This window comes from Mixophyes fleayi, chromosome 2, assembly GCF_038048845.1.
Source record: "Mixophyes fleayi isolate aMixFle1 chromosome 2, aMixFle1.hap1, whole genome shotgun sequence".
Taxonomy (NCBI): Eukaryota; Metazoa; Chordata; class Amphibia; order Anura; family Limnodynastidae; genus Mixophyes; species Mixophyes fleayi.
Genome location: NC_134403.1, coordinates 288983930 through 288998172, shown reverse-complemented (window position 1 = coordinate 288998172; position 14243 = coordinate 288983930). Strand labels below are relative to the sequence as shown.

At 37.6% G+C, this 14243-nt stretch overlaps 1 protein-coding gene across 1 annotated transcript in view; it reads left to right on the top strand.

The window, feature by feature from the left end:
• The first annotated feature begins 1293 nt into the window (after positions 1 to 1293).
• ADORA1 (adenosine A1 receptor) overlaps positions 1294 to 14243 on the top strand; it is a 64022-nt gene continuing 51072 nt past the window's right edge. Inside the window, exons 1-2 of the mRNA XM_075196352.1 lie at positions 1294 to 1578; positions 5856 to 6227. Coding sequence (XP_075052453.1) covers positions 5893 to 6227 — 335 coding nt within the window. The 5' untranslated portion in view covers positions 1294 to 1578; positions 5856 to 5892. The remainder of the gene's footprint in view (positions 1579 to 5855; positions 6228 to 14243) is intronic.

Here is a 14243-nt window from a genome sequence, read left to right as displayed (position 1 = left end):
TACTCCTTAAAGAAGGGGCAGGCTGGGCCGGTCCCATAGTCAGCTACCTTGGGCTGGGTCACTGGGCCACCATAATTTTATTTCATTTAAAGTAGGCTGATTAGTCGAGTCTTGCCCCCCGGGCTAAAGTTTGCCAGCCCTCCCCTGCCTTAAAGTGTGTAATTTCTGAAAAATACCCATTAATGAGTATTAATGTATCTGAAATAACTCTATTTAGTTAAATGTAGGGCTGTGCCTTTGTTGTCATTGTACTGTTTGCCTGTAATGTTTTGCCCTGTTCGTCCATGTTATGCCTTACTGTATATCCTCAGTACAGCGTAGTAGACCCCATGTGGCACCTTATAAATGAAGGATAATAATAATAATAATGTACAAAATATACCCACAGTTGGTTTTGTACAAGTTCTATTATGTATTAATACATTACATTGTTATTGAGTGAGTTTCATTCAACAGGCGAGTACAGTTGAATGGTCTCAGGTGCCCTGGAGTAATCAAGCCACTTAAATGTTATATTGTTTGCCAAACAGTATGTATAAATTCTGTAGAAAACATGTAGCTATCATTGTCTAACAGGCAGTGGTATCATTATAACCTTCTAGTAGTGTTTCAGGAAAGCAGCAATTGATTAGTAATTCAGCTTTGTCTGATATCCCCCTCTGAGCACTTTGTTTTATCTCCCAAACAATTGAGTTTCTGACGAATTTCATCTCCGAATTTTCAGAATCTCACATCCACTTTCCATCCCACCTTAATGTACAGTATATTTTCTGAGTTAACATTTAACCCCTCTGGTGTCAGATGGCAGAAATGCAATACACAAGGTAGAATCATACCGATCGGATACAAGTCACGGAACAAATAAATCCAAAACAAATAGGAAATAAATAGGACAACAGATAAACAATATGTCTACATTATAATGACTGGGCTGTGGGACAAGATAATAACTTCATATTTCCTTTAATGCAAGATGCTTATGCAAAATTAATGCTGCAGCACAACAATTATATTATCGTATTGCTGCAGTCTGCATTTTTCATAAGCATAGTGCAGTAAAATAGATTTATGGACATTATTCATTTGGAATTATAGTTCTGTCCATGTGCCAAGCAATCAAACGTGTACCATGTACAGCCACATGTAAAGACTCATTCGCATTGATTTCGCCTTATTGAAATACACAGCAGGGCAAAGGGTTAATAGAGAATACTAGGAAATCATAATAGTAATATTTATCCACCCCTTCTTTGTTTATGCAGGTTAAAACCCCCGATCTAGCTGGATGCTATCCCTTTAAGCAGATCTCTAGAGACTAGTACCGAGGATCATGTGATTACTGATTGATTGCAACACTGTTGGGAACTGGTAAAAACAGCAAAAGCAGAGTAAGCAGAGGTATATCCAGGAGAGGAATGTGTGCATTTTGGATGACACCCTACACTGCAGTGTACTGGGACAGCGCAGGGAGACACTGCAGGACCTCTTCAAGGGCAACAGGGGTGATGCTCTGCACTAGAGATAATGCAGTATATGCAAGATATTGAAGATGCAGAATTGGATTGCCACACAGACATGGTAAGTATCTATTAAACGTTTTGCTGATGCATTTAATCTATGCAAGGTATTTAAACCCTGCATAATGAAGCGCTGAGTCCACGGCATATACTGATTGCTGAACACGTTGCATATAGATTCATTAATATGTACATTGCACACCTCGGGATGGCAAGTGTCCTTATCTCATTCGCAAAAGCAGCTGTGTCCAATATATAAACATGACATTATTTAATGTAAACTGTAGATTATGTCATTAAAACAGATGAGACAAAACATATGTCACAGTAGTAAGCGCTCTATTGTTCTGGCAAATGTTAGACTGCATGCCATGCTGAGGTACACTTTACCCTGAGAAGTTGTACTGTATGTATAACAGGCTTAACATGAAGTTGCATTGATCATTCGCAAAGCATGTACTGTAAACTGTCTATCACCGTAAGTCATTTTACCGAGGGTTTTCTTATTAGCATATGAACACTGTATTGTCCTTAATATATGTTTTTACATCCGTAGAGGTACTGTATAATATGTGAGCCTTTGTTGAACTAAAGGGGTTTTCAAGCAGGTATATGGGCACAGACAGTGGGTGAATTGCACAGTGCAGAGGAGGCACGATGACCCCTGCTGTGCACAGGACAGATATGTGAAGTATGCGATAATATAGTCAGTGACAGCACAGATCGAGGTGGGAGCGTGTGAGAACATTAAATAACACATCCTTTCTGCAGTTCTTCATATAGATTAGATTATTACACTGACGTCACTGCAACCTGTATAGAAACTGAACGGTCATTGACTGTCTGATAATGGAATCTAATTGCCTTTAATTTAGTGTAGTTAGTTGTGTCCTGGAATGCCCTCATAACTGATTATATATATATATATATATATATATATATATATATATATATATATATATATATATATAAAACACACACACACAGTTGGGTGCAGAATATGGAAAAATAATGTCCAAAGCAAAAAATAACTGGTCTCCAAAACCATGCAGATAAAAATTAGATTTATTCTGTGTATAATCCAACATCCCCTTCCCCCACTGGGACCTTATTCATCCAATTTATATTATTATTACATCATAGATATGTTGTTACAATGTTAGTTGCTTGCTTATTGGTGTGCCTAATATTTCATTATACAGTGCAGTAAAAAGGGCAAGTCTGAAAATAATACCGGTCAAAGTTAATGTAATGTTGTTGTCCTGACATGCATAGCAGCAATAGCTCCCTGGCACTTAAAAAAGGATATAATTTTATAGATAGTAAGGGGAAATCTAAATTAATTTTTTTTAAAAACTCTCTCACTCTCTCCCCCCTCTCTCTCTCCCCACCCCTCTCTTTCTCTCTCTCTCTCTCTCTCTCTCTCTCTCTCTCTCTCTCTCTCTCTCTCTCTCAGCCACGTTGACTTTAATAAGAGTTGAAAATTGATTATAGATAGTAAGGGGAAATCTAAATGAATTTTTTTTAAAAAAACTCTCTCTCTCTCTCTCTCTCCCCCCCCCCCCTCTCTCTCTCTCTCTCTCTCTCTCTCTCCCCCTCTCTCTCTCCCCCCCTCTCTTTCTCCTCACTCAGCCATGTTGACTTCAATAAGAGTTGAAAATTGATTATTACAGTTATACTGGATTAAATTGACACACCATCTAAGCATTTCAAGTCAATTAACACAAACCTTTTTATGCTGTTAAAAAATGAAACTGGAAAAAGATAGAATACACCATTTACAGAAGAAATATATGGTATTACTCAAACCAAATCAGATTTGGCCCCTACTTCCGTTTTTCAATTTAACAAAATGTCACATGTTCTATAGCATATGATATACCATTCCTCATCAAGTGCAAAACACAAGCATCATATTGCTATATTTAAGTACATTTGCTAATGTATCTAAATGCTCCCAAGTTATTAGTGTCTAGCAGTCGACAGGAAATCACAAACCTTGAGCACAAAAGGGAACATTAATTGCCCATTAACATTAGTGTTTTGTTCACCAATAAAACCTTAGTAAATATGTGAATGTTAAGGAATGTATATGTAAGTATGTTTGCAAATCATTCACAACCACATTGGTGCATGAATTAATAACAGTATGAGTTTGTATTGTAGTGGTATGGGGATTTCTTAGGTCGGTTGGATATATAGGAACGCGTCATTGACAGCCTTTGTGGCCATTGTTGGGTGTTTGATTACACACACACTTTATACCCCTTGATTGTCCAGACTATGTATTTCTCTTTCACTTCCCTTTCTTATTCTCTCTACCCCCATATTCTCTAAGAGTGAATCACTGTTTTTATCCTTTGCTTACATCAGTCTTGGCTGTCATGAGTCCTTTCCTCGTCACCATACCTTATTAATGCTTTATCTCATCCTCAGCCTAGCCTTACCTCTCCTGGTATATACTTTCTTCACTTAACTTTTCTTTATGTTCTTCTGAGTTATATGAAAAGGACCCTCTATAATTGAATATTTCTATCTACTAAGGATATATCAATTATTTCAGTTATATTATTTGCATTGTTATAGAGACAGTCACCCTTTTTAGTAACGTATAGCACTTTCTTATAGACTGCAAATAGATAGCTCTGATGGTACACCTATTCCTGAATTATGGTTATAGTCAGACTAAAACTTGCCTATATATTACATTTTACATGATATATTACTCTTCATCTAAAAGAATGAATACAACTAAATTAACTCAGGAGGAAAACCAATTCATATCTAATTTTACACCGCTGAAATTATGTGTACTGATAACCGTTTCCTTTATCAGTACCAGAGAAGGCAGGGGCGTAACACACAGCCACCATGCAAAAGATAAACTTAAGTCTCTTAGAATTATTTGTGTTTTGCACTGTTAGCATCTCAGAAGCAGTAAGTCACAGACAGCCCATCCATGCACCATATACTATATGACCATCTACTAATTTATTAATGGCCACAGATTCTATGAGAACTTCAACAAACTATAATTGCAATCTATCTCTATTTGTACCTTGCAATCTCCCTATATTGTAATAATGACCAAACTACACAGCACAATTCATTTTTGTTTTTATTGTATTGTATGTTTACATTTATTGAGTAAATGTAAATAAATACAAAAATAAATAAAACTACATGTCTAGTAAGCGTTTGGTGTGTAGTGCCCCATGGTCAACATACTGTACATATATATATATATATATATATATATATATATATATATATATATACATACATACATATATATACTTACATTTATCTGTCCATGTACAATGATATTCAAATGTTGTCAAATATAACAGAATATAAGATGTAAAAGAAAATGTGGACAGCTGTGACCTGGACTACACAAAGTAAAGTTAGAAATACTGTATCTTTTAATATGCTTCACTACAAGTTTCCCTAGTGTGTATAACATTTGACTCAATTTACAATCAGTGGGTCCCATAATTTTAAAACACAATACTGGGACATGTGAGTGAAATAAACGTTGTTTAGTCCAAAAAGACACCTCTTGTTGACTTTGGAGTGCCAGATACTATAAACAACTATAGGGAGCTTTTATCATTAATTATGTTAATCTGTGCTTATGACGCATATAAAGTCTATGCAGGTAAGTGTTCAGGGGCACCAAGCATGTGTGTGTCCTGTGCGCTGTCCTGCTGAGTCCAGTGGTGCTTTGTCCAGTGCTCTGTCCTGCTGAGTCCAGTGGTGCTGTGTGTATCCTGTGCTCTGTCCTGCTGAGTCCAGTGGTGCTTTGTCCAGTGCTCTGTCCTGCTGAGTCCAGTGGTGCTGTGTGTATCCTGTGCTCTGTCCTGCTGAGTCCCAGGGCCATCTTTTCCATTGGGCACAATGGGCAGGTGCCTGGGGGCCCCATGGGCAAGGGGGCCCCATATGCAGGGCTCTTAATTAGAATAAATAATCCTGCAAAAGAAAAATCCTGCAAAAAAAACCTTCAAGGGTCACTGAGCAAGTACATCTATCTATCTCTATCTCTATATATCTAGATCTATATCTGTATCTCTATACACATATATCAATATATATATATATCTATATATGTAGGGGCCCCGGTGCACTGCTTTGCCCTGGGGCCCATAATGTTGTTAAGATGGCCCTGGCACCAAGTTCCAGCAAGAAAAACAGGACATACTGGGAAAATTGGGACATTTTGGAGCTACATTTACAATGAACATTTCTATATATTTAAAACTCTATTTCAACATTGTAAAATATTATGACAATGTTTCAATGATTTACTGTACCGTAACATGATGTTCTCATTTCCAGGTTCAGGATTAATGACCCCTCTTTGCACTGAAGCAGAATGGGCACCTCAGTCTCGCTAGCTGTCTACATTGTCATCGAAGTGCTGATAGCCTTGGTTTCTGTGCTTGGTAATATTCTGGTGATATGGGCTGTGATTGTGAACCAGGCACTTCGAGACACAACTTTCTTTTTCATTGTGTCGCTTGCGGTGGCTGATATTGCAGTAGGAGCACTGGCCATTCCTTTGGCTATTCTAGTTAGCATTGGACTGGAGACTGAGTTTTATAGCTGCCTTATGGTGGCCTGTATCATGCTAATCCTGACACAGAGCTCCATACTTGCTTTGCTAGCCATTGCTGTGGACAGGTATCTGCGCGTCAAGATCCCAACAAGGTTAGTGCTTGAATTTATAACATTAAAGTAGCAATCCCACACAGGTTTATTTTTTTCTTTAAAATGCAGTTTAAGTACCTTTTAAGATGCATCTGTTTTTTCCTAGCTATCCTCCTATAAATGTTTATTTCCTTTTCAAAATCTCTCTGGAGGACACAAAATATGGCTGCCAGTCACACATACACACACACACACACACACACACACACGCTGCCAGCATGCCATATGAAGGCAGAGTGGAGAGAAGGAAGGGGGTACACAGTGCAGACAGGGTATTCCAAATCCTTTCTATGCTCACCACATCATGTGCCACGGGACTGTTAATTAATTTAACAGCATTCACTGAACTACAGCATCCAATCAGCAATTAACTTTTATCTGTGAAGTGCAAGTCAGACAATGAAGGTAAGTGTTTGATTGGTTGCTGTGGTTCAATGCTAATTGTGCATCTAACTGCAATGTTAATAGATGGGCCATAGTAATATGTAAATTTAACTAACTCTAGCAAACTATTGGCTTATCCCCTTTGTGTTCACTAAAAGATTATGGGCAAATAATGAATTTTGCCACTCTCCCAGCATACACCCTGACTGCTGGGTTTTACAGCGATCAGGCTGCAGGAGCATTGAAAGTGGCGGTGATGTGTCATGAGGAAGGCGGCACGTGGTAAGCAGCACCATTGGTCTAATCACATACCTCTTTAAATTCTTCACAGCCTTGTCCACAAAGTGAATACACTTTTAAAGTGTACCTGCTAGCTTTAATAACTATGCTGTGACTTAATAGTACCAAGTTCCATCTGTATAACATGTTAGTTATTTGCCTTAGAATCATATAACGCATATAGAATTTGAGGTATATTTGTTTTGTTTGATTTTATTCCTTTTTTGTTTTTTCCAAAAAGTGTTAACTATAGCCATATGATTTCCTATGTATTCTTTAATTCTTGTACTTTATGTATCCCAAGACAACTGCTGGGAGACTATCCCATGGATAGCACATAAGTTAAATACTGCCTGTTTTTTTCATGTAGCACACAAATACTTGATAGCTTATTTGTACACTGAAATTTAAAGTTGATATTTGTGTGCTACATGAAAAAACAGTCAGTATTTAACTTATGTGCAAAACAGAATACTAATTTGCACCCCTTGCATTGTAACATGGTTTTGTCCAGGAGACTGAAATAAGAAGTTTCTCAAGTTAAGATCCTTAATGAATCAGGCCCAAAATCTTTAATGGCTAGTCAATTTAATTTAGTGATAGACCTTGCTGGTAGAGGTTTGTGTAGAACGTCATAACTGAGTAGCGGTGCCCTTGATTAGTGTTCTAAGTTTCTGCCAAGAGCAGAATAACTTTGAGGCGCTCAATGTTACATAGAGGTTAATATAAATGGTAAGACCATTGCGATATCCATTGGCAAGTGTAGCAGTCAGTACTCCGTTAGATTAAAGAACAACCCTGAGGCTGTGAATGCCCTTTTCCACTGCTTCACATGTTGTCTGACTCTAGGCATTAGTCTTTATGGATTTGTGAATGCTTAATCTTCTCTTCACCCAATCTGTTACAGTTTCACTAGAAAAAAAGAAGAACCAGCACTTTTTTTTCTTGATAGGTCCAGTGTTTCTAAATTTCACTAAACGGCATTAAAGTAGGATAATGCTGAAAAATACGTATTATTACCTATTTGCTTTGTAGATCACTTAAATCTGGGTAACAGTTATTGCAATTTTGTATTGCTTATGCTGTCCATAAAAACACAAATTAAATAAATACTTCATTTTCTTTTGGTCACTTCTATGCTACTTAATTCATTGCTGTCTATGTGGTCAGCATAAGTGGAATGATTTAGAGATCGACCGATCTTTAATTGGCTGTGTTTTACTAGTTTGAAAGGCAATGCTAATACTCCCTGAACAAGTCCTACTTAAATTTAATGTTTTTCCCTTTTAAATGCTGGTGGTCCAATTACCTGCCTAACCCACATATTGCCACAATGTCTCATGGTATTTTAGGACAGAGAATTCAAAAAAGGAATCTAGTAACTCCATGATCTCTTGGGATCATAGCTTACTGTAAATTATTTTAATATGTATCCAATTTTCCCTGAGTGATGTTTTTTTTGCAATGCAATCAGATAAGGTCATGGGAAGCAGAGGTTTCATGTAGTCAACAAGCAAAAATATTTCAAATACTCTTAAAAACTACACTAGTCAGTTGTCCAGTTCTGAAATTAGAACTAGACAACGTGTAAGACTGGTGTTAATATTGTTTCTCATGTTTGAGTTGTTTTCTTTACAAACATCAAAGATTTTGTCAATATAAGGTAAAAATAAGTTTCTCAAGAGAAAGCAAGAGATTGCTTAATTTTTTTAAAAAAAAATAGTGGAAGGCTATTACATTTTAAAGGCTAAATGCACCGTCCAACTCCACTTTCTTCAAGCACCACAAGAATGTAGAGGAACAGTATCTCAGGGACGGAACCCCCAAAATTCAGGTACAAGTGTAACATGCATCAAATTTTCTTTTAACACTGGGTGATTCAGCCACCATAGCGTAATCCATGTAGTACAATTTCTGCTTGTGTCCTCTTAACATTAAGCACCTAAACATTGATCAGTTTTACTTGTCATACAATGGCAAGCCACATGATTTGCTGGTGAATCATTGTAAATATACAAGATCTCGGTGAGAACCAAAGTTTACACTGAATCACAAGCAAACGCGGCTGAATAGCAGAGAACTGCAAGATGCTGCACTATACAATATAAATGATTAACACATATTAAATACACCTAAATTGCATAAATTATTCCTCAAAACTTTCATTCACCATTTTATTAAATATAATTATTTTTTTTTTTTTTTTATGATTTGTTGATCCGTCTTACACCAACTTTGAAAATAAAATCATATCTTCTGCCTTGGTCTGTTTTCTTTTGCAAAGTATACTTTGTATGGGTAGTGTTTTGTCTCAATAAAAGTATAGGACCAGACCCAAAATCAGGTACTTTTAGCGGAGATAAAACACTTCCCTAACACAGTTCACTGTGTAACAAAATAGGAATTAATATCCCCTTCTACTAAAATCACACACTGTTGAATATATAATGACAAAATAAAATGTGCTATGTGTTTGAGTTTACTTTCTTTTTCACATGGATAGATAGATAGGCTGTGCATGTAACCATACAGAAATGGTATTAAGAGGCCCAATGTGTGCCAAGAAAACATTTCGCACATGATTGTATCACCAGCCTCCACCAGTGACAGAAAGCAGGATAGATCCATGGAGTCATGTTGGTTACGCCCAAATTCTGACCCTACCTTCTGCATGTTGTAGCAGAAATCAAGATTTGTCAGACCAAGCAACGTTTTTCCAAACTTCACCTGTCTAGTTTTGGTGAGCTTGTGCCCACTGCAGTTCAGTTTCCTGTTCTTAGTTGACAAGAGCAGAACCAGCTGAGGTCCTCTGCTGTTATAGCAGTTTTCCTCTGCATACCACTTTTGTACCGCATGATTATTTAAGTTACTAACATTGTCTTGTCAGCTTAAACCAATCTGGCCATTCTACTTTGACCTCTCTCAATAACAAGGCGTTTTCACCTACATAACTACCGAGTAATGGATTTTTTTCTTTTGCGCACAATTCTCTGTAAACTCTAGAGACTGCGCAAAAATCCCAGAAAATCAGCAGTTTCTGACATACTTAGACCCCTTCTGGCACAAAAAATCATTCCACAGCCAAAGTCACTCAGATCACATTTCTTCCCCATTATGATGATTGGTCCAAACATCAAGCTGAACCTCTTGACCATGTCTGTATGCATGCTTTTATGCATTAAGTTGCTATCACATGATTGGTTGGTTCGAGATTACTGAACTGGAGTACATGTGTATATATACATCTATATAGTTGGTCCTCACTTTGTAGCAATAACAGCTTTTACTCTTCTTGGAAGGCTTTCCACAAGATGTTGCAGTGTTTCTGTGGGAAACTTACAGTTGACTATGGAATTTCCAGTGATGAAATTTCACGAACCATCTTATTGCAAAGGTGGAATCCTATCACAGTACCACGCTTCAAGTCACTGAGCTCTTCAGAACGACCCATTTTGTATCACAAATTTTTGCAAATGGAGACTGCATGGCTGGGCCTGCCCCCGCTACATAATGACGCAAACGGGGCCAAATGCCGCGATTCTCAGGGAATCCCAGCCTTTTGGCTCTAATTTTGCCCACTTCCTAGTGAAGTTGGCAGATGCGGGAGGCTGCCATACTCTCCCGGGAATCCGAGAGACCTACCCGAAATTCGGGATTCTCCCGGACAGGGAGAGTTGGCATGTATGGGCATAAGAAGTACTTGACTGTATTACCAGAATCTTGCACCTTTGAAAAAATGTTCTGCACCAAAGTTAGAATTGCCACCTCTGACTGCTAAGGGGTTGCACTGGTCATGCATCTGTGTCTTCTGTTTTCTGAGATAAAAATGACACTGATACTACCACTTCTCATGGAGATACTATGAGAAGTAGGACACAGATACAAATGAACTCGAAAAATGTTTTAAAAAATGAAATAGTTTGTTTTATAGTATTGAATTTGGAATCGTCAATTCATAGTCACAATCACATGAATACGTTAAGTGAACTGAGAAGTGAAACATAATCTTATTAGCAGTTGTATATCCATCACAAATCTGGCTTTTAACGCCTGTCATTATATTATATAGTTGTCAGGAATTAAGCTCTTGCCCAGTGTCTTTATATTGTATATGTTTTAGGGCTAGATTTACTAAAGTGATGGTTTGGAAAAGTGGGATGTTGCCTATAGCAACCAATCAGATTCTAGCTTTCATTTATTTTAATGCATTCTACAAAATGACAGCTAGAATCTGATTGGTTGCTATAAGCAACATCTCCACTTTTTCAAACCCGCAATTTAGTGAAGCTTTGTCTTTGGTTCTGTGGATTAATGCTAGTTTTTATGAACTATCTATGAGAATCTAAATCAGATTCCAATCAGATTCTAGCTATCATTTGTAGAATGTACTAAATAAATGATAACTAGACTCTGATTGGTTGCTATAGGCAACATCTCCACTTTTTCAAACCCGCAGTTTAGTAAATATACCCTTAATACCCCATTCATACTGCACCAAAAACCCGGGTTTTTGCAGAGGCACGCTGAAAAACCCGGGTCTTGGTGCAGTATGAATGGTCGAACCACAAAATCCCGGGTCTAAAATCCCGGGACTTAGACCCGGGATTTTGCGAGGGGTAATTCCCGGGTTGGACCCCGCTCGCCTGCAGTATGAATGGTGCAACCCGTGTAATTCCCGGGTCTCACCATTCATACTGTAAAAAAAAAAAATGGGGAAGTAAAAAAAAAAAGATTTAAATTAATAAAAAATACATAACAAATGTTTACTTAACTTATTTTCAGCCAGCGGTGTCTCCGGCTGTCAGGGGGACCTCTGGGTACTAAAATGACGTAATTTCTAATGGACTAGAAATGACATCATTTAGTACCCAGAGGTCCCCCTGACAGTCGGCAACGCACCGGAGACACCGCTGGCTGAAAATAAGTTAAGTAAACATTTGTTATGTATTTTTTTTTAATTAAAACATTTTTTTCCACTTTTTTTTTTCTAAAACCCGGGTCGGGCAGGTGCAGTATGAACCCGCCCGACCCGGGAATCTTCTTATCTATACTGCCCTGTGCCCCGGCAATATCCCGGGTTAACAACCCGGGGTGGCAGTATGAAAGTGGTATTAGTCTATGATTGATATTGGCGAATCTTGCTGTGATCATATTTCCGCTCTGATATCTACTTTAGATGCAACCTCTTGTCCTTTGTTAAGCTCGGAATGTCTCCAGCTTGTTAGAGATTTATCAAAGCAGACTCCTGCTGGAAACCTATGGCTATTTTTCTGCTATAAATAGAAAGGTCTTTATATAGTATGTGATCCTCACACTGACACTCAAAATATTTAATTCCCAGAAGAGAGAAAAATGCAAAAGGCGAAAAACATGAGCAAAAACTAAAATATAAAATATCAATGCACAAGATTGTGTCACAGTAATGTCTTCTGATGTAGAAGTCAATTCACCAATCTGTTGTAATTAAGATATTTTCTAGCTTGTATATGTCTGCATCCTAATGTGCAGAGGTCTGAGATACTATTGTTACAAAGCAAATATTTCAGTAATCTTATCTATACTGCTGATATTCCACATTATATATCTAACTTAAAAATAGGCCGTGACCCAAAATGCCTAAAAAGAACTGCCCCCAGACTGGTGTTATCCTAGTGTACTTGTGCGGGAGCTGTTTAAAAAAATCTAACACTAGTAGTGTAGTCTGTGTAAAAGCCTATTTGAAACGTAAAATTGGTAATACATATACCATTGTTGAGAAAAATCAAGTATAAAATCTATGGTATAATAGCTTTAGGCATTAACTCAATAAGCTGTTTGCAAGGGCAGCCGCTCCTGTGACACTGAGCTCATGTGATTATTCATAGTCAAGGTACTGTTGGCAGGCAGCTGTATTATACTACTTGAGGTTCCCACAGTAAATGTGAGCATATGTTTAGTTATGTGTTGTCTGTTGGTAAATATGTTTACCATGCAGCTATGTGTAGGCTGCCCTTAATACAGTAATCTGGCAACATCCTGTTGGCTATCATTAAAAAGTACAAGTAATTTTTAAATAAAATATTTAATTATCACAATAAATAAAATGTTGGGTAGTAATGGAAAAAACAACATTCTATATATATATATATATATATATATATATATATATATATATATATATATATATCATCATCATCATTTATTTATATAGCTCCAACATATTCCGTACCGCTTTACAATTGGGGACAAACATAGTAAACTAATAAACAAACTGGGTAAAACAGACAAAGAGGAGAGAAGGCCCTGCTCGCAAGCTTACAATCTAATGGACAAATGGGAGTTTGACACATGAGGTTAAGTCTACATTTGCAGTCGGCCCAGCCAGACTGCAAAGGTAAAAGTGACTCATAAGCTAAATGATCCCGCACACAACAGGATATATATAAATAAAACAAATGGAACTGAAATCTCAAATCTGGGCTTTAGAATGCATTTTACACGCACAAGCCAGCAAACCGGCTCACACATCCGCATAATGCATAGCCTTGACCAGTGTATCAGTAAATTAACACTCACCCACTCCAGGCCAAGTGCCAGCAGGGCAAGTGAGAAACAAATAATAAATCATTCTGTTCACCTCAATGAGGCAATTAATAATACATAGCCCCTTCTCTCTTATAACAGTGCTCATGAAATAGCTTTTAGTTGCAATGAATGAAAACCTTAAAAATAATAGTGCTGGGTACATCTTAATATACACAAATTAGATATTCTGGCATAGCAGTAGTTGAAGTAAGTTATAGAAATGCGTGTATTGTAGTAGAGCATGTTTGATCCACCCTGTTGTGCCTGACAACTTGGCAGAAGTTAACACTGGTCTTTTGCATTCCAGACAGAGTACATGTTGCTTTTGTCAGGATTATCAGTAAGTATATCACAAGTGGAGTCAAAGATGTGTGAAAATGTAAAATCATTTATTACACTTCAAAAACATACAAGCATGATCAATGGTTTGGAGTCATTAGACCGGAGGTCAGGATAGCACATGGGTGGCAGAGTGTAAGGAACTCAGGATTGCACATAGGAGGAGAGTGTCAGGATTTTAGGATTGCACATGGGTAGTAGAATCATCATAATCATTTATTTATATAGCGCCAACATATTCCGTAGGAGAACACAGATAGCAGAGTGTCGGGGACTCAGAACTGCACACAGGTGTGCCAGGAAATCACAAATTCACATGAGTAACAGAGTGCCACGAGTTTAGGATCGCACATGGGTAGTCGAGTGCCAGGCACTCATGATCACACACTGGTAGCAGGGTGTCAGGAATTTGGGATTGAACACTGGTAACATGATATCTGAAACTGAGGA